The sequence below is a fragment of the Grus americana genome, chromosome 17 (genome assembly GCF_028858705.1).
Source record: "Grus americana isolate bGruAme1 chromosome 17, bGruAme1.mat, whole genome shotgun sequence".
Taxonomy (NCBI): Eukaryota; Metazoa; Chordata; class Aves; order Gruiformes; family Gruidae; genus Grus; species Grus americana.
Genome location: NC_072868.1, coordinates 2,506,076 through 2,530,905, shown reverse-complemented (window position 1 = coordinate 2,530,905; position 24,830 = coordinate 2,506,076). Strand labels below are relative to the sequence as shown.

General features: G+C 49.4%; 1 protein-coding gene across 5 annotated transcripts in view; it reads left to right on the top strand.

Moving 5' to 3' along the window:
- RALY (RALY heterogeneous nuclear ribonucleoprotein) overlaps positions 1 to 24,830 on the top strand; it is a 140,600-nt gene that overhangs the window by 39,869 nt on the left and 75,901 nt on the right. For 2 of the 5 annotated variants that reach the window (XM_054845009.1, XM_054845010.1), the window contains exons 2-3: positions 12,358 to 12,451; positions 19,225 to 19,260. Coding sequence is in view for 1 of the 5 variants with exons in the window: in XM_054845007.1 (XP_054700982.1) it covers positions 20,187 to 20,243 (57 nt within the window). In the remaining 4 variants the exon portion in view is untranslated. Of the gene's footprint in view, positions 1 to 12,357; positions 12,452 to 19,224; positions 19,261 to 20,154; positions 20,244 to 24,830 lie in introns of those variants that run through there. The other 3 variants (XM_054845008.1, XM_054845007.1, XM_054845011.1) reach the window with 3 other exon arrangements.

Here is a 24,830-nt window from a genome sequence, read left to right as displayed (position 1 = left end):
GTACAAGGTGGCTTTGCCGGAGATGGAGGATCCAGCCATAGCCTCAGGGGCAGAGGAGATGCTCTCCCCACTACAAAGGCTGATGCCCAAGCTCACTGCCATGCCTCTTGCTCCAGGCAGGGGGGAGCCCAGCCCCAGGAGCTGGCACGCTGGCCCCAACGTGAGCTGTGGCCTCTTGGGCCAGAGCTCCCTCAAACTCCCACTCCAGTACACCTTCATCCCAGCTGAGCATCGCCTCGGCTCCTTGTGTGCCGTAACACCCACGGCATCCTGCAGAGGACACTTACCTGCGGAGGTACGATGCGCTGGCTGTGCCTGGGTTCCCAACAGAGGTGGCCCAAGGGAAAGTCTTGACTTAATGTCTTCTCAGGCCATAGAGGTGCCTGACTGGATTCTTTCCTGCTGGCCTCAAAGCTTGTGGGAAGGACATGTGTCTCATTACACAAATGGGTCTGAGAGTTCAGTCACCTGTCCTTTGCATCAGTTATGCCTAGCCGTTGTGAAATTGTGTCTGTCGTGGGTAATAGATCACACCCTGTCCATCCCTCCACTGTTGATGCATTGCTCTGTACAGCTAATTCAGCAAGACCTTTTGCTGCTCGTGCCCAGACTTCCGAGAGCTTCTTGGGTCCACTGAGCTCAAGGTCTGCTTTTCTAAATGATGCTGACAGTGAGCAGGATGCCTCGGCTTCCCTGCCGCCCCACAGCCACTGCCTCCTGACACCTGCCGGGCGCTGGCACAGAGCTCTTTAACCTTGGTAAATGAAACTTTGCAGGTGTTGCTGGAGAAAAGGACTCTGCCAAGCAACTCTCTGAGTCTCATCCGTGCTTCTGTTCTCAGGCTTGCTTTGTGGTTGCCCAGACTCTTCTATGAGCAAGACAGGAGCAACATCAGGCTGAGAAAACTCTAATCTTACTGTCTTTTGCAACAGTTTTTCTTAGGCTTGGAGATCTTTGGGAAGAACAGGAGAAGGCGGCTTTACAGACTACAGCTTCCTTCTCGGTTTAACTTGGAAGATCAGCCCTGATTCGCACTGGGATGTACTCGTATACGCCATTATACATGCAGCAGTTGCTGCAGAGAAATTGGCCAGTGAGAGATGCTGTCCCAAATGCAGCAAAATATTCCTTCAGGCATGTGTGTGTGTCTCTCTGCCTTTTTGTAGTGAAGGATTTTTGGTGAAGACAAAATTTGCGTGGCAGGGAAGGCACCTGCATGGGGCAAGGCTAATAGCCAAATGGCCTCGCTGTTCCCCTTGCCCAGGTCTTGGGGGACGTTTCATTCCTGTGTGGCTGATGCTTGTGTCTTATCAACTGCGGGCTGTCCGCAGGCTGATGGAGCTGCTTGGGACGTGGCCATTCCAGAGGAGGCTCAAGGACCATCCCTGTCCCTTAGGACTGCCACCTGCCAGCCGTGCCACCTTGAAGTTGTATCCCGCTGCTTTTGGCAATGGACCTTTTCCATGGAGCTCTGTGCCTTTGGGCTGATGAAGAACCAAAACCCACCTGCAGCAGATGCCAGGTCTGGTGCAGGGCAGGACCCTGAGGAAGGTGCAGGGGGATCACGTTGGGCAGCCCGGAGCAGCCCAATCCTGCACCAGGCACAGGACATCTCCCACCCAGCTCAGGCTGACGATGGAGCCTCGGGGAGAGATTTCCAGCTTGGATCCCACAAACTCTGGACAGGTTTGAGCATGGACCCTGATGAGGCTTGGATCCTGAGTTCCTTATCATGGTTGCTAGGGGAAGGAGAACCTTTACCAGTGCAGTGATTTCCACCCCTTGCTGTTCTCCTCTGTTTGTGTACATTACCCTGCTTGGTGCAGCAGCTAAAAATAATTAAAAAAAGGTGTGAGCGTGCAACAAGGGAGGAAGGGGAGAGGGAACCCCTGTGCCTGCATGAGAAATTGGACTCCTACAGCTGGCAGGAGCCTGTCCGTCATGCAGGCAGCATGTGTGCGGAGGTTTCAGTCTCTTGCTGGATAGTCACTGGCTACATAAATAAACAAGCTCTGTTTTTGTCTTCAGTCACCCTACTGATGCCTCTTGCTAGCCTTGACTTTTTGGCTTGTCTCTGTATTTTTAGCTGCAGGACATCCTGTCCCCAAACCCGGAGAGGACCTGGGTTTTCTCATAACCTTTCTGAACACGTGAAGCCAGCTCCCGTCCTTCTCTGTGTCCTGATTTAGAGAAGGGGAGGGTGGCAGTGCAGTTCCTTCCCGCTCACACAGGTGTAGCTAAGCTGAGGACCTGAGCCATGAATATCTGTTTGCCCAGGAGTGTATGGACGGTTGTGCTGAACAAGAGTCTTTGGGAAGGGTGGGGAATGAAGTCTTCTCCGTGAGATGCAGCTACGTAAGCGTAGAGCAGCCCTTGTGTGCAGACCAGCTCTCCAGTTACAAGGCAGGAACCTGCAGATGCTGAGGGTCAGGTATAGACAGAAACTGTTTGGTGCAGGGGCTTCTGCCCTGCACCTCGTCTCCATCAATGGTGGTAGCACATTTCTGAGTGTCCATAGGTCTGCACAGAGCAGGAACCGCAGCATGTGTACTTGCCCAGGACCGCACGTGCGGGCGCCGGTTGCGTGAGAAGCCCAATACTGTTGGTCTGGGGCAGGTTTGGCGTGGCGTGAACCACACTTTTTTCCTTTGAGTCTAAAACCGAGGGGTCTGGCACGTTTTCCTCTTCTATTCTTTATCTTGTTCTATATATAAAGAAGTGGAGGAAAAAACTCCACACTTTATTACATTCAGCAATATGCAGTATTTCTTTGTATTTTACTGAGAGAAGGATGAATTTGGGAGTTTATTCTCTTTTATTTAAAAGTATAAAATGATTTAGCACAATGCAGAATTAAATGTCACTTTGAATAAATGATCAAATGTTCTTCCATTTGGCAAGTGCTGAAACAAGCACGTCTTTTATTGTGTGGTAGTCTTGGTCATGCCGAATCCACCTTTGCATCCTTTTCCACTCATGCAGGAGAATCCACCTTTTGAGCAAGCTGAGACCTTGCATTTCCCTAGTCCTGTTTTCAGCATCCCCTGCCCCACCTGAGCATCTCTTCTCTGGTCCTCGTCACCAGCTTCACATTGCTGCAGGCTCCTTGCCATCCTCCTTTCTCCCTCCTCTCGTGCTGAAGTCTTCACTCAGACGCTTGTTTAGGCATGGGCTTCAATTTAAGCGTCTGAACAGCTCCCTCGATGTAATTAAGGCTATTTGCGTGCTTGGAGTTAAGTACGTGCTGAAGCGCTTTGTTGGCTGGAGGCATAAAAGAGCACGAGCTTCAACCGAGCAGTAAAATAGGTTTTATAAGGTACTGGGGGCTGCCAACCCCGCTCATCATCCCGGTGGCTGCTGGTGTAAGATGACCCGGGAATTGTGACGGCTCCCTGCCCTCCGCTGTTGCAGACTAAATGTCCTGAGGCCTGTTGTTTGCGCCGCGCTGACGCGTGTCCCTGTAAGATTGTATGACCACCTCGGCTCCTGGGAGAGCCACTCGAGGTCACAGGCTGCTTTCCAGTGGTAGCAAGCCTGCAACGCCCGTACTCATAATATGCTACGGAGATGCTGTTTCAGCACGTCGAGGTGTCCCGAGGCAGGCGGGGTACAGGGGTGCTGGGAACGACTCCCAGGCAGGGTGTCCCTGCATCCATCCCCACATCACAGCTGCCATCGTGGGAAGGGACACGTGGGGGTGGCAGGGGAGAGTTATTCAGTCAGAGAGATAAAAAGCAAAACTGAGCAGATGCAGGAGTAGGATTTACTCAGCGTGAGCAGGCTCACGTGAGTCCAGCTGCTCCCCAGGTCCCAGGGAAGAAGAATCCTGCCACCACGTGCGTCCTGTGGCAAATTTGGTGACGACTGCTTGAGCTCGCCCTTCTTGTCCTCTGCCAAGAGAGGGTGGTGTGGGCTTACGCTGTCATCCCGCTGCAGACCAGGCTGGGAGAGGGCATTGCACGCTGCACAAGGCTTAGCTGATTGTCAGTGAAAGCAGCAATATGTTTGTATTTTGGGGGGCAGCCATACAGTTCCTGAACAGGAGGCTGCTGCTGGATTTGCATGGTCAATATTACCTGACCGTCCTGTGCAACTGGTGCTACCCAAGCTAATAATTTCCTATCCGAGTGCCAATCTGAACAGCTGAGAGATTTTGCATTTTTTAATGGCTCTCTACTGTGCCTGAATTAATGGAAAAAATGGACTGAAACTCAGATGAGGGTATTGAAGGGAGAGAATGACAAATTGGCTGTAGAGCGTGGCAGCAACAAGCACTGTGAGGGGTTCATGCACTGACCTTTATCTAAACAGAACTGTATGTAACAGATAAGAATATTTAACAATAATTAATGTCACATCAGTGCAGAGAACAAAATGACTACATCAAACGGGCAAGAAATCCACTGCAAATTACTCAAAAGAGAAATGTCAGCTTCTTCGTATCTGTAACCTGCCTTGTGCTGATGGTGCTGGAATTAGACGGGAGGGCACGCGAATAAAGAAGCTATTAAAAATGATTTAGGGACTGGATGATATATACATAAATGAGTGAGAGAGGCAGACTCAAGCAGAACAACGGCAGGACCAGAGTCGTGTAAAATCAAACACTAAACTGAGCTGATAATTGGGTGCAGGGATAAATGTGTATAAACCAATTATCTCCACTGCTGAAGTTTTGACAGGCAGCTTGGAGTTTCCCTTTCCTTTCCCTTCTGTCTCCGGGGGTCCTGGGGTGCTGTGCTTCAGCAGACACCTCCTGCCCTGGTAGCTGAGCCCCAGTTTATGTTTTGTAGATGGGAAGAACTGTTGCTGGATGAGGATGTTGAGATGTTTTTCATTCTGTTTTCAGGCTGGGGTTGTCCCAAGGTCCTAGAGGCTGTTCGGAGGGCAGCTGAGCTGGGATGCCTTGGGGATGTTCCGAGGCTGGCAAGGGTCTCTGCTGACCACGGGCAGTGTCAGTGCTGAGCAAGCGATGGAGAGCAAAGCAGCTCGGGCTCCGGGGGATGCCTGCGTCCATGTCTCACACTGGGGGCAGTCTGCAATCCCTAATTTAATTTAAAAAAGAATGGTGGTCTATGGACATCCATTCACCAGCAGTGGATTTTATCAGTCCAGGTGACAAAACGAGCTGAGTGAGGAGGATTTAACTCCTTCCTGACCTGCCTGCTGCTGTGGAGCATCTCCTGGCCCTGCAGCTTCAGGCCTGGGTGGACATCTCTTGGAGCGCTTTGCATCCCTCTGCCCTGGAGTAACTACCTACCTGAGCCACGGTGCAAAACACACCAGGGCTTGGGAAATGTGCGTGCCTGACGCTGTTAGCAGTCCAGGCGTGTAGGTGCAGCATGCTGGCTTGAAGACTTTTCATCAAGCAATTTGGTTCAGAGCCTGGTAAAGTCCTAGAGCAGGAGGGATGATGCTCGAGCAGTCCCTGGTGACCCCCCTTGATCCAAGTGGAAACCCTGTGGGCCGAGCCCTTCCACCTGGGCAAGTCTTGGTTGTTTTGGGGAGGGTGCTGGGCAGCTGCTATTCCTTAGAAATACTTCTTGCCAACAACTGGCAGCAGGTGATGGGAGAAGATCCCCGAGCTGAGCATGGGATCAGCACCTTGCTGCAGTTTCTTTATCGATGGCTGCAGATGCTGAGCTCATCAAGGTGTCATCTGTCCTCCGACTGAAACGGGCTGTCCTGTCACCTGCCAGCCAAGAGACAGGTCAGTGCCTCTCCAAGCCACTTCATAGTCCCCTCTTACATTTCAGCACAAACGGTGTAATTCGCTCAGCCCGGACTTCGGGAGATTATCCAGCAAATGCACAAATCTAGTAAAAAGCCCAGCCCTGGACGTGGTGGGTTACAGTCATTCTTGGCTTCATTCTCCTAAAGCCGGTGGTGATGCAAAGGAAAAAATACCTAGTTTTATTGTAAAAGGGCCCTTGTGCCCGTCGTAATAGATTATTTCCTAAACATAAATGAATTTATCCGCATGACCGACTGTGGGAAGTGTTGTTAGCCTCAGTTAGCAGAGGTGAGGTTGAGGCACAGAGCTGGAGCCCAAGGTCATGAAGGGAGCCCGGGGAAGTGCCAGAAACCGCGCCTGAATCTCTTGAATTTCTGGCTGGTGCCATAAAGGCCGGTCCTGTCTGCGACGCCTTACCCAACCTGCCGTCCTGCTGGCCGCTGATTAGTTTTCTTGTCAGCATTTTCCTGGTGGGAGGAGGCAGCAAGGTGCCTCCGGATTAGCAAGGTTGTGAAAAATAGCTTTCCAACTGGCCTGGTGACCTTTTGACAGCAGGGGAGAATTTACAGGCAGAAGACAGAGACCTCATGATTTAAAATTAGAAATGATGGGGAGCTGCATCTTTACCCCTCGAAGTGGAACAGGAGAGCTGACCTGTGCCTGATCCCATCCTGGGCTGGGACGTGGTTTAGGGTTTCCTATCTCCATTACAGAAAATACTCTGGTCTTCTTGCCTCGGGCAAGGCACGTCTTGCTCCTGTGGCTCGGGAGCCGCACGGCTCGTGGTGCAGGTCTGCACAGGGGAGTGTGGGAGAGGGGAGGGAGCGGAGCCGGCTCCCGGCACACACCGCAGGCAGCATCTCTGCCTGAACGCTGCTCTGCAAAGTTTGGCTCTGCTGGTTCAGCCGGTAAAAAAGTGTCTGATCCGCTCAGCTGCTAAACAAACCCAGCCCAAGGTTGGATGAGCAGATAAGTTCCAATTAGAGGATCTGAATATTGATTCACTGGGGAGAAAATATGACATTAGAGGACTGCTGGAAGACTAAAGCGAGACTGACGTATTGCTTAAAATGAAAGGCTGTGAATTTGCATCAGAATATAAGAGCAGGGCTTTGACAACGGCAAGCAACTAATTAAGTGCATCAATTAAACAGAGTTCCTCCCTATTTTATCTGCCATGGTTGGAAGTATAGAACAGGCACTTATTAGAAAAATAGGCATTATTTAAATCCAGGGTGTTACTGATAACATCCACAAAGGCACAGAGAGTAGAGATCTCTGCTCTGACTTATGTTTCAGGCATCTCTTTTTCAGGAGGAACGTACAGGCGTCAGACCAAGCGAGCAGGCAAAGCAGGAGCCTGGGAACGCTCCGAGCTGAGCCGCTCTGCATTTGTTTTGAAGTCAAATGGTTTGGTTTCTCCACGGTTCCTGCCAGTCCCTCCCAGCGCTCGGGTGGCACTCTCACCTGCAGATTTTGGAAGGGCCCTGGAGGGCAGACGTGTGCTGAAACTGCCGTTGTGCAGAAGAGAGGCTGGAGCACAAGCAGGTCCAAGGTCCCAGCCCACATGGATAGGCCATTCCAGAGAAGATCTCAGCATGGAGGGACACACGTAATGACTCTGATTTTGGACTTCCTCAGATGGAAAAGCCTCGGTGGTGGAAGCTGTTTGGGGAAGGCTTGAGCCAACTGAGCTGTCCTAAATCCCATGAAGACTCCCTAGCAGCTCAAAAGATGAACTTCAGGTCTGTTTTCCCTTATAACGAGCAGCATAACCCATCCGCAGAGCTCTCCTTGCTCTTCCTTGGTTCTGCTCTCTGCAGAAGGTCAACTGAAACCCTCAGTATTAACTTGACAAAAGTGTTCCATCGCTTTGTTCTTCCTCCTGGTGCTGGAGCATGGGTGCTGGGAAAGGGGCTGGGTGACCCGAGGGAAAGCAGGAACCCTCTCCCACCCAACTCCCAGGGCAAACTCCAGCACCTTGAGGTCACTTCCATAATGGTGCACTCCAGTCTCACCTGCAAGCATCAAACCCAGCTGGACATCTTGTCCAGGATGGCAAGGGGAGGCAAAGCCATACCCAGAGAGGAAGAAGCAGGAGCAGCAGATTGAGCACAACCATCTCTGTGTCACACGAAGGCATGTGGCTGCACTGAGGTACCTCCACTTGCCTGTCCTTTATGCCACCACCAGCCCTGCCCCCCATTTCGCAGGGACTGTTGCTGTGTCCCAGCACATGACAGCGAAATTACCTTCTCTCCCTTTCAAACCACGTGGCTTGGCAAAGATGCCATTTCTTCTCTCCCATTTCAAAAGAAATTTTCCTGAGAAGTTTGAGGGAACAAAGGAAGAAAGAAACCAAAGAGAAAAGGAGTTTTCAAGTTGCACCATCTGATTCTTGCTGAGACATGCTGCTGGTGTCAACCTTTTTTATGCGCTTCTAGAGCTGGTGCCATTTCACACCTGCTCCACGCTTGTTTTTAAATGACATAATTATGATAGGCAGCGTAAAGATGAAGCTTCATCCCCAATTAAATTGCATTTTCTGTCTTTTCATTTCCTGCCCCAGTTGAGGAGGAAACCCCTGGAGAGCAAGATCTTGAAGTTTAATGAAGTAGGAGGTGCCTGCAAAATTAAAGGTGATCTTGTTTATTAGAAGAAAATCAGTGCTGATATATAGTGTTTCCAGAATATTGTGCTTCTCTGTGGTGCCCTGGGGAGTGTTTCAGGTTACTGGAAATGCCGATGTAAGAATCTCAGGTCATTGGATGAGAGAGCATCCAGTCCGTGGTAGCTGCTGTTTGGAAATGTGTATAACCCCACTGCAGCACTTACTTTTTGTGGAGTCCTCAGTCGATCCCGGTGCCAGTGCAACAGCTCACGTTTGGCACATGGCCCTGGGGAGAAAGAGGGGCAGCACAAGTCCCACGGGTACATCCCTGCGGGCCCTTTGGGTGAGCAAGAAGGGCACGTCTCCTGTTTTGTACAAAATATTTTAGAAACGCCCAGAACAGACTTTCTGTTTGCAGGTCCTCTGACATCGACGTTCTACAACTGGCACAGAATTGTGGCTTTGGGGAAATTAGATGATGTTTTCATCGGCGTCTTCATCCCCGCATGAGGTGGGGGTGCAAGCGTGGTGCTGGGGTGACGTTCACGGTGCTCTGAGCCCTGCGGGACTACAAGCACCACGTACCAACCCCGCTGCTTCACTGGGCAAGTTCCCTTTGCTGCTTCATCAAAATTCAGCCCATTGTGTTGAGTTCCCTGCCCTGAGGATGAGTTTTGGGTTTTTAAGGGTCTATGATATGTCTTAGTCAGTATCTGCACTATTTCATCCTTTATTCCTTCCCCCAACTTCCTCTGAATGCCATCCAGCCCCCATGATTTATTACCCTTCAGTGCGTTTTGCTTTTTGTTGGAGAATTTATATTTAATTTTTATGCCCGTTATCATTCAGGGAGAGAAGGGAAATGTTTTGGGAGCCCAGAGTGAAAATAAACCAGCACATTTTACTGCAGTTACTTTGTTTGAAAGGTGGTGTTGTATTTTGACAGGGTACTTACCTCCTTCCTCCTTCACTTTTGCGTTGTAGGTTGAAGTGATTCTAGAAAAATCACCGGATGGTGCACTGGACTGATTGACTCCAGCCTTGCAAGGGCCGGAGTCTGCTGCTCCTGCTGCCTGAATTCATTAGGACTCATGCAGTGAAGAGGAACTTGGTATAACAGCAGGACAATTTGGTCTTTCATGTAGCTGTACAGTTGGTAGAAGAGAGATTATGGAGCAGCAAACGTGGACTTCTTTTCTTGGTTGCCTTGATCTTGCTAGTGGTGAGGTTTTTCTATGCCACCTCCTGTACAGCTTCCACTTCAGGTTATTAGTCAACTTTGTAGACCTCGTCTGGGTCTAACTTAACATCCTGAGGGTCACAAAGAGATGCAGTAATTTGGCCCTTGGTCTCAAAGAGGCACCGGTGCACAATGGAGGCAAGACCAGAACTCAGAGCTTCTGATGCTTTTTGATGCCCCATGTCCATCTGTCCCTCATACTTCCCCTCCTCTCACACACTTTTGAGTTGTTCTTATCAACAGAAGGCTTTAGGAGTAAGATCGTAGAATTATAGAATGGTTTGGGTTGGAAGGGACTCTAGACATCACCTAGTCCCAACCTCCCTGCCATGGGCAGGGACACCCTCCACTAGCCCAGGTTGCCCAAAGCCCCATCCAGCCTGGCCTTGAACAGTTCCAGGGAGCCAGAGGCAGCCACAGCTTCTCTGGGCAACCTGTGCCAGTGCCTCACCGCCCTCACGGTGAAGAACCACCCTCATAGTGAAGAAAAGATAAGCACTTTTGCCTCAGTCAAGGCATCTGGGTAAGTTTGGAAGGACAATAGGGGAAGGTATTCAGAACTTCATCCAGATCTCAGGTAAAACCTCTGTTCCTCCTTCCTCACTGGAATTTAATTCTGTAATTCTCCGTCTGCCCTGTTTTGTCCAAGCAACAGTGAAGTAGGGACCTTCGGGGCTCCGGCAGGTATGATCAGAGGAGGCCATGAGCAATTTGCTTTTCCACGTCCCTGTTGTCTCGGAGAGTTTTGATGTTCAGACCTGGTTTGGCCTCAAGTTTCTCTTACTCTCCCCTCTTCTGCATCTCTCCTGCATGCAGTTCCCGTGGCATTGCTACACTCGTCGTCGATTCCAGAACTTTATATGTTCCATTTAACTTCTGAGACATGCTACCAGATCTCTGTGAAGGCTCAATAAACTTGAACGATGGGTCCATTGAAATGGAGGGGAACTGAGGAAACAGCACTGGGAAGTTCAGCATCTTGAACACTTTATTGGGTTCTTGGATGACGGGAAACGTGGCCACGTGGCAGCGTCTCCTGCTTTTAGCCCTTGTCACTGTGGTGGCCTTCGTGCAGAGCTTTGAACCCCTGTGCAGGAGGGATTATCCCTTCGGTACACTGCCGGAGCGTGCAGAGACTTCTGCTGCGAAAGCCAGCGTGTCATCTCTGATCAGCTCATTAGATATGTGTGTCCTTATTGTGGGTTGAAGCCCAGTGCTTCATTTCTCTGTCTCTTCAGTGCTTTCTCAGTTTCAATTAAAAACTTTATTCCAGTTTGACCTTTTGCAATGCTGTGGTGTAACTGAGACTGAATTGAGTCTCTAATTACGGGCAGGCTCTCCTGACAGGCTGGGTGGATAAAGTAACCATTCACCCTAACGTTTGATGACTAGCAGGAGCTTTGACTGGTCCTCCTGCCCTCCCCAGGCTATCGGGCAGCCCACGTATCTGAGTATTTCACAGAGCAGGGTGGAAAAAATATTGGTCTTTCAATAAAAGCTGTGGTTACTCAGGAAACATTGCTTGGAAGGCAGGAGGTGGGAATCATCACTGGTTTGAGGAGGGTGGAGAAAGCAGAGCAGGAATCTCACAGTGATTTATTGCCTCTGTTGTAGATCATCGCTAGCCCAAGAAGGCTGGTTTGAAGGAATGGGTTTAATCTCTGGATCTTGTTAATGGTTTAGGCGCTGGAGTGGGGGTATGAAGACCTGGATCCAGTTCCCATCAGCTCTGTGAGATTGGAGGGGCAGTCTGTGTCCCGGAGCCTGGGGCTGGAGAGTACAAAGCACAGAGGAGGTCTCGCTACATCCCATCCGTTCGACCACAGCTCCCACCTTCTTGCCCAGAGTGCTGGGACTGGGGGGAAGATTCAGCGTGCAGAGGAGTGAGGATTTAACGGGACCTACGTGCCACCTCTATTCATTAGCCCAGTTCTTATGGGACGTGCAACCATGCTCAGCAGCTTTCCCTGCGGGGAGGATCGCGGGCCAGCCTGACTGTGCTGACCCAGGAGCCTGTTCAGCAGGTGCTTGAGTGTTGCCCAACATAAAAAATGCCGTAGAAAGTCCTGCAGCTCCCACTTCCAGATTGTAATGCCCTGGTTGTGTTTCTGCCTGGCAGGTCTCTCAAGGAGATACGTCAGTGCACCGCGTGCAGTCCAACCAGGTATCTCAGCCCACAGCAGGGAAGGGAAAGAACCTTCATTTAAATTCCCGGGAGGTATTCCTGCAGCCTGGGGGGACCCAGAGGAATTGACTTAAAGCAGAACATTTCAATTCCATCAACAAAACATTTCAGCCTGACCCAAAGCAAAATCTTTAGTTTCAAAACACCTTTTCAAAACACAAAAGAAATTTAAAACCATGAAAAACTTTTTGCTTTGTGGGATATTGCAGTTTGAAGAAACTGTTTTCCCTTAACAAATCCTAACCATCCTGACCAAAAATTCCTCTCGCCTCTATCTTCCGGTTACCTTGTTCTCTGTAAGCATTAGCACGATGTAGCAGTTCTTGTGGGAGCCAATTGGAACCACCTCCCTAGCAGCTATCCCGAGTATTCAGCCCTGCAGGCACAACTGGCTCTGCTCGGGTTTGAGCTCCTTGCTAAGCAGCTCAGAGTCTTAGCTCAGAAAGTCCTGGGTCTGATCCTTGCAGACAACCAGCCGGAGGCTTTTCTTTCCAATACAACATACCCTTCTCCGCTGAGGGTTAGAAAGTACCGGATTATCTGCTTGCCACAACTAGCAAAAAAACCCCGTGTCCTGATTCTTGCAGGGTGAAGAAGCTGAGACCGTAGAGGGGTGTTGCGCCTGCTCCCAGACCGGCGACGGGAAGGACTGACAAACCCCAAGTGCCCACACCAGTCCCGGTAAGTAACTGTTTTGGAGTACCTTTAGACGTGAGGAATGGTGGGAGAGATCCCTGCGATTCCTGGCTGCTGCTGTCCGAGGCAGGACTCGGCGGTGAGATTTGGGGCAGCAAGGACACCTTACTTCAGATGCTGAATTGTATGAATGGGCTTCATGCTGGATTCAGGCTGCAGGTTTTCTCTTTGAACCTGCTGAAACCTCATCCATGCCTGGTGTCAGCGTTCAGGGAGTCAGGGGTTGATGGATGTGCTGAGAATCTGCCATTCCCTCGTGTGCTACTGGCAATAGAAACAGGATTGCTGTAATTACACCCTGATGGGCAGATTGCGATCGTTCGGGACACGGTGGGTTTTGGCATAGTTTAATTTCTAATTCTTTACTTATATTTCTTCTAAAAGTTACGTTTGCAGTGAGTTTGGAGTGAATGTGAATACAAGCGTGACTTCTGGGTAATGTAGAGGTGGACTCTGCTCTTCACTTTCCTGGGGCACACCCCGGTGCAAGAGGTTGCAAACAGAAGCTGGGGAGAAGTGGTGCGCATGGGGGCCATCGTGCTCGGGGCAGGCACGCGTCTTGCAGAGCCGGTGTTGCGGTGAAGGAGGGTGCCCAGAGTTTGATCAAAACCCTGGTACTGCCTCTGCACGGGGTAAGCAGAGAGAAAGCATGCTCTCGGTATTTCCTTGAACACCAGCAAATCGGGGCTGTGTTTCTTAGCTCTTTGATCAGGACAGAGTAGTTCCCCCATCCCCAAAAGGTACAGCAGTCTCCTCAGGCCACAATTTAGAAAGACAGCCAACTCCAAAGTGCCAACAGACATGGAACTGTCAGGACGGGAGCTTTAACATCCCCCAGACCCAGCTTGGCCAGGTAGGCTGAGCTGAAAGCACCTCTTTGAAGAAGCTTTGTGGAGGGACGGGAGAGGGTTTAGGCATCAGAACCAGTGACAGTGTGACCTAAGTATTGGGAAATGCTGGTCCAGGAATCGCTGTGGCTATTAGAAACTTGTTCTGCTTCCTGAGCAAGGAAATCAATGAAGACCTGAGCTGGGAGATCTCTTCCTGGTTTTGTGGGAGGTTTGTTTCAGTCGGAACAGAGGAACGGGACGTTAGGTGAATAAAACCTGGACTTTGCTTCAGCAGAGGGTGAATGAAGATTTTGGGACATAACCGTACTATGCACAATTCATGACATGAAGATGGAGTGATGTAGTGTTTTCAACAGTGGACTTTCCCCTCCAGTTCCCAGACAGATGAATAAAAGCAGATCCTCAGTTTCCAGTTTGGCAGGGTTTATAGTCCTGGTTTAACACATTTGTTTTAACTGGTATCATGGTTGGGTTTTTTTCTTGGGAACTTAATGTAGGAGGGGGAAAAAAAAATATGATCAGGTAAAACTTCTTATCATCCAGGCAGGAGCTCTCCTGTTGCTTGGTGGACCCCAGGAAATACCACCTGCAGTAAATAAGGATCCAGGAGTTTTACATTTCTTACCTTATCTGGAAATCTAATCCAGGAAACTCCACATAACAGAGGGGCAGAGATCCACCTGAACTTTTTCAAACCAAAATCAGTCAGTTGAAGGAGAAAGGGAATTCGGGTTTGCTTATGATTTTTTTAAAACCATTTTCTGCTTCTAGCTGAATATACCTTCCCTTAGTACTAGTGAGAATATCTTGACACAAAGTAGGACTAAAAAATTCTGACATACAGATATATTAAACAAATGAGCTGGCTAAAAACCCTTTTCTGCATGAATAAGAGAACTACTGTGCCCTAATTCCATAGACCAGGATTTAACTCAGCAAATGAAATTATGGGATTCAGCAGCATTGAAGAAATACCTTATTTTTTTTAATATTCAAGACATTTTAAAAAAGAACACTGCCAGAACTTTTTCAAAGTTTTGTTTTGGCTGTTGGCGTATTAAACAGTGCTTTAAACCATGGAGCCTTCTTTTCATACAGAGTATTTACTGTAAGTGGAGGAAAGCGTCTTTTATCCTGCGTGCATAGACTGCAGGGCTTGAACTACAGCACCTCCTTCAATCCGCGGGCTCTTCGCTTCCACGGGACTTCTGAACTCTTGAAAGCTGCTGGTTGATTATTTGCTTTTTCATTTTTCACTTCTCCCTCCAATTATTGGTAGTGCACAGAATAAAGGTTGATTCCAGAGGGAGCTGTGAAACTACCTATTTCTTGGGGTATGCAGGAAAAGCTGTGAAAATACCTGTCATTCAGGCAATTGGAGAAGAGGAGTGAGAATAACTCCGGAGAACTGGGATGAAAATGCCCATTATTCTGGCAGTGCAGGGAAGGTCACAGAAATGCCTGTTATTAAGTCCACTGCAGGGTTGGAAGTGTCCTGTAGTGAGAGGACACAGAGCATCCTTAGGCCGCTCAGCAAAAACCGGATGGATGAAATTTTCTGTCTGTCTTTTAGAAAAAAACCCCAGTGTCGGAGAGGTCCATCACAGTGTCTAATCACAAATAAATCCAGACTGTAATCACTTGCTCAGGTCATTTATCAGCTCTGGCAGTTCCTGTCCTTCCAGGATTAGGATGGTGCTCAGTAGCCCTTTAAGCTACGATCTGGTAGTGACCTTCTTAGCATCCCGTGGGCCAAGGAAGGAAGCGATGTAACAGGTTTCTTAATTTAGAAAAGACGATGCGGGTCAGGAGGAGGTCACAGGTATCAGTGCCCAGCGCAGATGCTGGTAGGTGCAGGCTCTGGTGAAGGGTTGCAGTGTCCGGTGCGGAGGAGGTCGTGGGATGGGAACGGAGCACTCACGGGGTTCATGACCAAGGCTAAAAAAGCCTAACTGTGGGACCGAGTCACCCTCTGTGACTGAGATGCCTTTGTCAAGGAAATGAATGGGCAGTAGGATAGCTGATGTATCTCACTATAAAGTTGTAATTCTTTCCAGAGGCTCTACGGGTGTCACGGACCGTCAGAAGACAAGCTCAGCGCTTTAGGAGCAGCAGTGGTGTGTGCAGCCATGAGAGCAGGGCTAGCCTGCCGTCTGCTGCCGGCTCTGCTGTTTGCCACGCTCACGTTGCCGCTCTAACATTTCAGCAAGAGCGGGCAAGTATTTGTGCCTGGCACAGACTGGCTCTGCCCTTTGTGGCTTGTCTTCTCTATTTTTTATGTATTAATTTTTATTCCTCTGTAGGCAATTAGATAGCAGGATTTCTGCAGTGTGGATTCTGAGGTGTGCATGCACAAGTGCTTTTTTTCTCTTCGTGCTTTTGCAAGCATGTGCTGGGAAGATTATTGAATGCAATCATCTCATCAGCAACATCCTTTCCCAGCGCAGGGATTACTATGAATGTCGAGTAGTTCAGAGCAGGGTGCTGTGCACGTGGCTTTCTGAGCCCCGCTACCAGCCCCATGTGCTTCTGACCACAGATGGTCTTCTCTCTCAAGAGCGCAGTAAACTTCAGTTGTCCCCAGTGACTTGTGTGTTTTTGAAAACCTCTAAGGAAAGGAGAAGAAACCCGAATAATTGACACTACGCTCAGACAATTCCCACAAGATGACACAAAGTATGTGGGTTTGTTTAGCAATTAAAGGGAGAAGAGGCTTCAGACCTGTCACCACTGTCTCCTGCAGAGCGTGGTCCTAGCAGAGAGAGCGATCGTCAGCAACTGACATGGAGGAGCAGAAATTGGGATATGACGCCCATTCATTCATTCATACCAGCGCCTCTGCAGATGGAGCACTGGACAGACGTGCTGTCACCTGCAGCCCGCTTTGGCCATCGGTTATGATGCAAACTGTTGAGTCAAAATAGACTTATGTAAAATATGGAAAGAGATCCCTTCTAGGCAAACTAAGAAGTGGAGGAAGGGAGAACTGGTTAAAAAGCTGCCCAGAAAGTGGACCCTGGGTCTGTCACACCCATGCTGTCTCCTCATAGACCCAGTGACCCCGAGCTCTCCCCAGAAAATGAAAGAGCACTGGGCAGATAAACAGATTCAAGTCTGCACACTCCCAACATGCTTCCGCAATGGGACCCTTGAGACCACCCAAAGAGGACAAATCTGTCTTGACCCTTTCTGCCAAAGTCCTGGGAGTCCTGGTGCCTCTGAAGAGTTTTTGTTTTGCTATAGACTCAGTGTGGTGAGATCCCCTAGGAAATAAGCAGAGCCCATCTAGCAAACGCAAGGTGAGAGGAGCACGATCCTCATCAGAGGCCTTAGTCCATGACCGCTCTCTGCAGGGAAGCGGATGTGTTTAGGGCTAGAAAAGCCATGTTCTTGGCACTAAAGTTTGTCGTGAAAACAGAGCATGTCAGGGGTTGTTTGGATTGAAGATGATTAGGAGTCATTTAGCAGTTGCAAGCACCAGGAGTGCACAGTCTGCAGGCTCGCATCCTGGTGTTGGCCAGCTCCAAAGTTCTCCGTGATGGATCCATCCCCTCCCTTTGCACCCACATGCATTCTGCCTATGCGGAGCTGAGCTTAGCTGGCTTTGAGTGGGAACCCAAGCAGTTCCGATAAAGGATCAGGTTTTCCAGCGAGAGCCAAATGCTGACGTGCTGAGCTGCCTTTCTTCACGCTGGAGCCTCGCAGAGGTTCTTTGAGAAGCTGTGTCCTCATTTCTGCCCATGCCATGCTCACATGGCTCTGCTAGGGGTGCGTTAGTGGAAGATGAGATACTAATTAACCTTTTATAAACAGCCTCATTGCTCTGTCCCTGTGGTTACCTCTGCTTTTAAATAAGCAAATTAATTGTGTGAAGCTCTCAAGTACTCTGCCAAGACAACAGGAAAGCTGTGGTGGTTCCAGATGCCAAGTGACGGATCGCATGACAGGCCATTGCCTGCAGCTCTGCCTGGGAGACCTTTCTGCTCTGGACCTCCCAGCTGATCATGCAGTCTCCAAGCAGAAAGTTATGTAGCTCAGTCATTTCTTGGCGTATGAGAAGAGCAGGTCATTTGGTGTTGTTTAAGGATAGTAAGGCTGAACATGATCCAGTGGTATCTAGTTTGAGATTTAAAACCTTGATAAACCAAAAAAAATATCAAGCATATGTCTAATTTTAAACCTATAAATTCAGTCAAAACTCTTATGCTCAAAGAAAGCTATGGGTTAATAATACCTTCCTGAGCTGGTTTCCTACAATCAACCAAAAAGTTTGATTCTTTTAAGAGCTGAGCAAGCGATTCATAATGAATACTGTATGTGAGAGTTAGGTTTTCTGCAAATCTTGATCTTATCAAAATAACATGTCAATGTAAATTATCTGATTTGGGGATTTTTGGATTTTTTCATTTCTGGATTTGCTTTTTGAAATTGTCTGTTTCTCAGAGCTTCTCAAGACTTGAAGATTAATTCAGATTAACGTACTGCATGAATGGAAAATGTAAAATCTTTTCCCAAACAACTCCACCAGCTGACAGATGATCACACAAGTCATTTCTTCTGCTATGGTTAAGGATAGCGCCTGTGGTCAAACTTCAGGTGAAAATGTTTGCAGAATGAAACCTTAAAAGTTTCTGAATTGCTCAAGAGGGAACATCAGAGCTGCCCCAGGTGTTAGTGGTCTATCACAGGCATCCCCTGGCTGTTTGTCTGTGCTCATGGAACGGGAACCCAGCTGGAGTGAGTTTGTGAAGAACTCAAGGGAGCGCTCACAGACTTGGAGTGGGGTGGCTTGTATTTATTGACACCTTAACTGCTTCTTGGAGAAACAAGCTGATGGGCAGAAGGACTGAGGATGGGCTCTTCACGTTTCTGGTTTCTGAACCACCAGGTCCTCACCATCTCGGCTTCTTTTGCCCTGCCTCTCCTGCCAAGAACCAGTTGCTGCCCACTCAAGGAATATTGCACATTACGGAGAGAAAGGCCAGGGACAGGATTTAATGCTAGATGAAAACAGGTTTAAATGCCTGCCTCAGAGTTCAAGTTCTCCATAATTTTCCCAGGTTCCCTAGCCAGTCAGCTGGGCTTCAGCCGTTGAAGTCGTCCAGTCAGTGTTGAAGACCTGGGCCTGAGTTTCTCAGTTCTCAGGCTCCAAAAGGGAATAGTTTTTCTGCTCTAGCTTGAACTGGAGTTATGATCATGAAAACATTTCTCCATGAGGTGCTCAGACACGGGGGACAGGAGACAACTGAGTAGCTCAGTGCTATTTGTTCATTATGTCCTCTCCTAACCAGATGCAGCTTTCTGGTGAGTACCGGAGCTGGAAAGTAAGTCAGAAAGCAGAAGTCAAGGAGATGCCTTAAAATGAAAATACGAAAATAGAACTCTCTTTACACATCTTTTCTCGGCTTCCCTTTGCAAGGCTGTATCGGCGCGTGCTTGATGGGATGTGATGGCTCTGACCTTGTCAGATGCATCAAATATGACATGTGAGCATGGATGTGTTTTTTTAAGGAGAGAAATAAGGGTTAGCAAGAAATACAGAAAAGACAAACAGACAGATGGCCGTGTTCCTTCATCAATAAAAATCCAGGCCTGAGATTTGCTTCCAGCTTGGCTTGAATTGAAGATCATAGGAAATGAGCCAAAAAGTTGCTTATTTTACCACCCCCCTTCTGTAGCATTTCATTATCATATGTGTTTCTTCTACGAGGCACTGACCTTTCGCAGGCTGTAGTGTGACACAAAGACATAGCACTAATGTGCAGGACCTTGCGCTGCCTGGAGAGTTTAGGCTGGGTTCCTTTCCCCGAGGATGCTGGGTGCCATGCACCCTGTGTCTGTGATGAGCTGTGCGGGGTAGGGTGGATTTTTCTTCTAAAATCCTGTCTTTTTTGTTTTTTCCCTGAGGGTGGAGATTCAGCTGAAACGAACCAGGATGAGAAGGTCAGTAAGGGTGCCCTTGGGATGTGCTGGGTAACCTTGGAGGACTGATCTGGGTCCCCAGCTGTAGACGAGCTCTGCAGGGACAAGCTCTTGGTGACGGACTGTTCCACCCCTTCACAGGAGAAGCACAAACAGGGACCATGGCAGTCTTGGTCTTCTGCTTGCCCGTTCTTTCCTATGTGCTAGGGGAAAGCCGTATAGTCAAACCCTGTATTGTCCCTCTGCGTCTTTCCCTAAAAGCTTGGCTTTGCCGAGCTGACTGGGAGCCAGGTTGTGCCACCCATGCCCTGTTGACCTCCCGTGGGTTATCTCCTCCTCCTTCACCTCACCTCGTTCCTCGTTGTGTCCCGTCTTGCCTGCAGGCTGAACGTGTGCCTGGGTTGCACCAAGCACAGAACCGAACCCGGGGTGTCTCTGGGGTTCCCCGAGCAGCAGTGTGATGGCTTGGAGCTGCAGTGCCGGGACCAGCTGGGCCTGACCCAGGGCTGGGGGTGGCAGTGGGCCCCGCACCGCCTACCTCAGTGTGCGCGGCCACGGCGGGGATATATGCCTGTTGCTTTAATTTCTTCCAACGTAGCTCAGACCAAGAAATACCAAAGGTTTTGGGTGAATCCTCTTGAATGACAGATTCCTACTTCAAAGGAGCCGCATGCAATCAGCAGGGCAGCCTCAGGCCTCTCTGAGGCTGGGTGAGTTGAGGGTGTCCTTAACGCCATACCCTTGAACAACGACTCTTTGTAGTTAGGAAGTTTAGTAATTATAGGAATTAGTGTTTTAAAGGGCAAAAGCTTCAAATGTGGCTATATTCGGAGAAGTAACTTGGAAAGGGAACATTGTCCCGCTCAGCAGATCTGCCTCCCGCGGGACTTTGGGGGCATGAAGCTTCGTGTGATACAGATTTGGGAGAAACATTGATAACAGAGCCCATGCACACAGGTGGAAGAGCCTGTCTTACAACAGCCAAACAAGTTACCGCTCACCAGGTAAGCTGCAGTGTGTATGCTGACACGCAGCCCGCACCGGCCGTGCACTCGATGGTGATAATTTAAACCGCTGTGAAATTGGTTGCCAGCTGATGGGTTGTAAGCGATGCCCCGGCGTGGTGAACGTCACCCCGCAATAACCCAAGGGCTCTCGGTCATCTGCTTGTGCCTTCGTATAAAAGAATAAGGCAGCTTTTGTTCTTGCTGTGCACCGAAATTCCCTTTGAATCTCAGCAGCAAATCTGGCGGGAGAGCTACAGGAGGTGGGAACTGACCCCAGGGTCTCTGTGTGCAGGCTGAGTTTGTGAATTTTAAGAAATGCACACAAAATAAGGACAGGCAGTGTCTCAGTGGAGATGCAGAGTGACATCTCCGTTCTGGATCCAGCGCAGGCTCCCTGTGATCAGATCCCTGCAGCACCAGCTCTGCACCGTGCTGAACTCAAACTGATTCTGAGCCCTACTACCCCACGTATGTACCCCTCCTCTGGTATGTCAAAGAGGAGTGGAAATGCACCCCTTTCCTCATCTATTTACGTTACAACTTCCCTGAGACCTGACCTGCTTCCTGCTGTCTAGGGTACAACGAATGTCACTTAGCTGTCTATAGTCCGGTTCCAGGAGAAGCCAAAGCAAAGTTTGTTGGGGCAGAGGGAGATTAGGGAGCCCATTTAGCTTTCTCTGATGTTGTTAATTACCCATTACTTCTTGTCCTGCTTCGTTGCAAGCGTTCACTGCAGTGCCTGATCGGTGGCCACTGAGACCCGTGAAAGCCCTTGAACTGTCTTCTGGGTTGGGTGATGCTCTGCATCTGTTCCTGACAGGCTGCCACTGTCAATCTTGCTTGTATCCCTCCTGGTATATCCAAAAAGTCTGCTTTTTTCTTTTTTTTTCTTTTTTTTTTTCTTTTTTTTTCATTTGCTTGTCATAGCTTTGAATGCCTTTATTATTTCTTCTTTCTTCCTCCGGCATAGGTATCTTTTGCTTATAATCTTCTTAGCTGTCTCTGAGCACCGAGGCAGCCTGTTCATTTCAAAGAATGCTGCTTTAAAGGCAGGTGTGATCCAGACTTGTCCAATTTTTTCTTTTCCCCTGTGATTTGAAGGGCCTGAAAATATTCGTGTAATCATTTCCTACACCCATGCCCCCAAACACTCTTCGGCTCTTCTTCTAAAAATTGCATCTCTACTCCCTGTGAGAAATCCTCCAAAAGCAAAGCATCACATGCACTACAGTGGCAATTAACAGCCCGCTAATGAAATACTGACTTATTTGATGGGCAATACTGACTTTGCAGTGATGGGCAGTAGCAGCTTACAAAGCTCATTGCTTATGCTGACACGATAACCGGAGGAGGCTCCTGTGGTCTTGGGCAGCCCTGTAAGTGCATCAGCATCCTGGGCTAAAAAGACAGAGACTTTTGAGGCCAGACACAGGACTGCCTGTCCCTGCTGAGCAGCTGGTCCCATCCAGGCTGCCTGAGTTCTGACCGCTGCAGAGCTGAGAACGAGACCTGACTTACCAACAGAAAATCTGTCAGTGCAGAAATGGTGGCATTGGGATGCTCCATCCTGCTCTGCACAGAGCTGATGACCTGCTGCTTATCCTCTCTGGCGCACAACTGTAAATCCTTTGAAAACCACCGTACCCCCAGCCCGTCACTAATTGCTGCCTTCCCGGTGATGCACCTGAGGCTGGGAAGCAGGCGACGGACCGCAGGGTTGTGGGCTGACCCCACGCAGCTGCTCTCCAGGCAGTGCCTGGCACAGCAGCCCCAAACACAGAGATCTGAAGTCTCGAGACAAGGCTCAGTGCAGCCAGGCTGCTGAGCAGGGATCCACTGGAGAGCTGCTTCACTCCTGTCTCACAAAGATTGAGAAAGTCCAGGTTCCTCAGTGCCCAAGTGAGATGCGCAGTTCCCAGGCTGCAGAGCCGTACTCTCTCCATCCGCCTCCTTCCCCATCTCCACTTCTCCCAGCACGTGTCATTATTTTGTTCAAAGTGGAACAGGTTCAGCGTAAAAGAGTGAAGGCGACTCACCCCAAGATAACCCTTGAGGCAAGCGGGGTGCTCCCCTGTACAGTCTGAGACCCAGCGTTCAAGTCCCCAACAGCAAACGGACCCAGGAAGGACTTGGATGTAGGTCTGTGCTTGCCACATAAATCCCCTGAGGCCAGGGTCCTCTGCCCACCACCCAAAGTCAGCCTGTCCCACGAATGTGAACAAGTCAACAGGGCGCATCCACACCTGGGCATGGGCTAAACTGAACTGCCGTGCTGAGATGTTGGTGAATTTTGCTCAGGAGCTGGGGGATGCCTTCAGAAATGGTTGCAGGGAGGGCTGTGGTTTCATTTTGGAGAGCTGGAGGGGGTGCTGGAGGCAGCCAGCTCGAGTCAGACCTGTTCACCCCTTCCCTTGTGTCTCAGCAGACATGCGTTTAAGACACCCAGCTAAAATAACCCATCTTGCAACACCTCATCCTGCAGGCAGCACCCGTGCCCTCTCCTTTGGGGGCAGAGGGGTAGGTGGAAGGAGACCATTTGCAGGCAGATGGGGGGGTCAGTACCCCACTGCATTTGGCTGCAAAAGCCAAGGAGTGAAGCTTGGTACGCCAGCGCCTCAGCACTACCAACGCTGCCTCCTCCTGCGAGATGCTTCCTTTCTTCTTCAGAGGTTTCCTGCTTCTCATACTCTTGAAAACGCATCTGCATTGTTTATCTGACCCTCACACGCGGTCACAGCCTTTACAGCCTCTGCCTTGGCTCCTCTTATGCTTTTCAAAGCCTCTTCATTCCCTGGGTCCTCTAATCTTTCCACCAGCACCCATGTTTTATGCCTTGGTTATGCCTCCCTTCCTTTTAATTAATTTTTCACACTACCTTGCTCGTCCCTGTTGCCCTCTTTTATTTAATTTATTGCTCACTAGCCATCATAACCCCTGGGCAAGCCTTTAATTTATCTTTTCCCGCATCCCATTGCCCCCCTCTGTCCTTTCCCTTTATTGATTTCTCCAGTTTGATTTCACCCTGTGCTTGCCAGCATCATTTCATACTCTTCCCTCCCCCTCAAAATTGCTCGGCTGAATTTTTCCCCCCCGTTAGTGACCTTGCTGCCTTGTAATTCCTGGCCCAACAGGGCTGCGATTGCTGTTTGTTGGGTCCTCACCTTGCTTGCACTTAGTTTCCACCCCAGCCTCCAAGTGTCTCAAAATTAACTCTCGGAAATTCCCATCCAAGGAAAGGAAATGGTCCTTTTCCAGTGAGCCTCTTCCAAATCTAGGAGGTTCGATGGCCATAACCTGATGTGGCTTCTCCACTGGGTTGCCTGCAGGCAGGCAGCTGCTCTCGGGAGCAGGGATGGACTCGTTGGGTCAGATTCTACCGGGTTTCACCTCTGACCAAGGGGAGAAGGTTGTGCTCTCAGCAGCTCTTCATTCCTGCCGTTATCCTGGAGAAGAGAAAGTGCAGCTGTACCTGCCCTGGAGAGACCTTGGCTGAGCATGGCCCAGCTCTCTTTCTGTTCTGAAGTTTTTTCCTGGTCGACATTTAAATGGTGAGGACATTGTGGAAGGGGAGAGGGAATAAATTACTTTTCTTCTGTCTTTTAGCTGCCCCCTGCCCGCCACTGCCCGGCTTGCAGGAGCTGGATGTCCACAGGCTCAGACAAAGAGGGAACCTTCAGCTTTGCTCTATGGTTTTGAAGAATTGAATGCTTTTATTTACAATCCATGAATAAATGGTCCATTTACTTACAGACCAGTTCCTGCCATTACCACCATGGGTTTGGAAAATAAGTTACTGCAGATACATGGGTTATTTTGTCATCTGTAACAATGTGATTTGCAGGCTGAGCCCAAAAGTGGGAGAGGGTCAGAGGTGGGAACCATATGTTTTAAAAACACATAGCAAGGCAAGATGTAGAGGAACTAGAACAGGCATAGGACGTCAGCATGCTGTGGCTCAAAATTGTGATTATCTACATACAGTTCCCTGAGCTGTCCATGCTAAAGAATACTCTGGTTAGATCTGTGCTCACGTACGTGGCGTCCATGTTCACGGGACATCGTATAACTAAGCTGTTTACATCTGATGAAGGACCAGATGAGTTTAAGGCTGTCTCTAGCAAAGGACATGTTTGGATATATTGCTTCCTGTCTCCCACATCATCAAATTGGTAAGTCCTTGAGTACATCAGCCCTGGACATTCTGACCATATGGGAAATGGGGAGAAGCTTAGTAGATCTCAGATAGGCAGTGGAGGAGATGGCTGAGCTCCAGGGCATGGTGCGTGTGGATCGGACACGTCTGCCCAGCTTGGCCAGAGCAGCGCCCTGGTGAAGGAAGGTCCCGCAGGTCTCTGTGGAAGTCTGTCCCCGAGAAACTAATTGGACATCGTTGGTTTAATTGGCAGGCTGGTTATAAATACTTGTAATTCTGCAGCGAGGTATTGATGTGGTTATATTTGGCTAGGAGATAAAATATGGGAACTATATCATTGAAATGGTCTGTCTGTGCCCCAGGTGGAGCTGGCTGCTGCACTCAGCAGAGGTTTGTAGGATGGACCCCGAAAAGTGGGAATTCGGCAAACC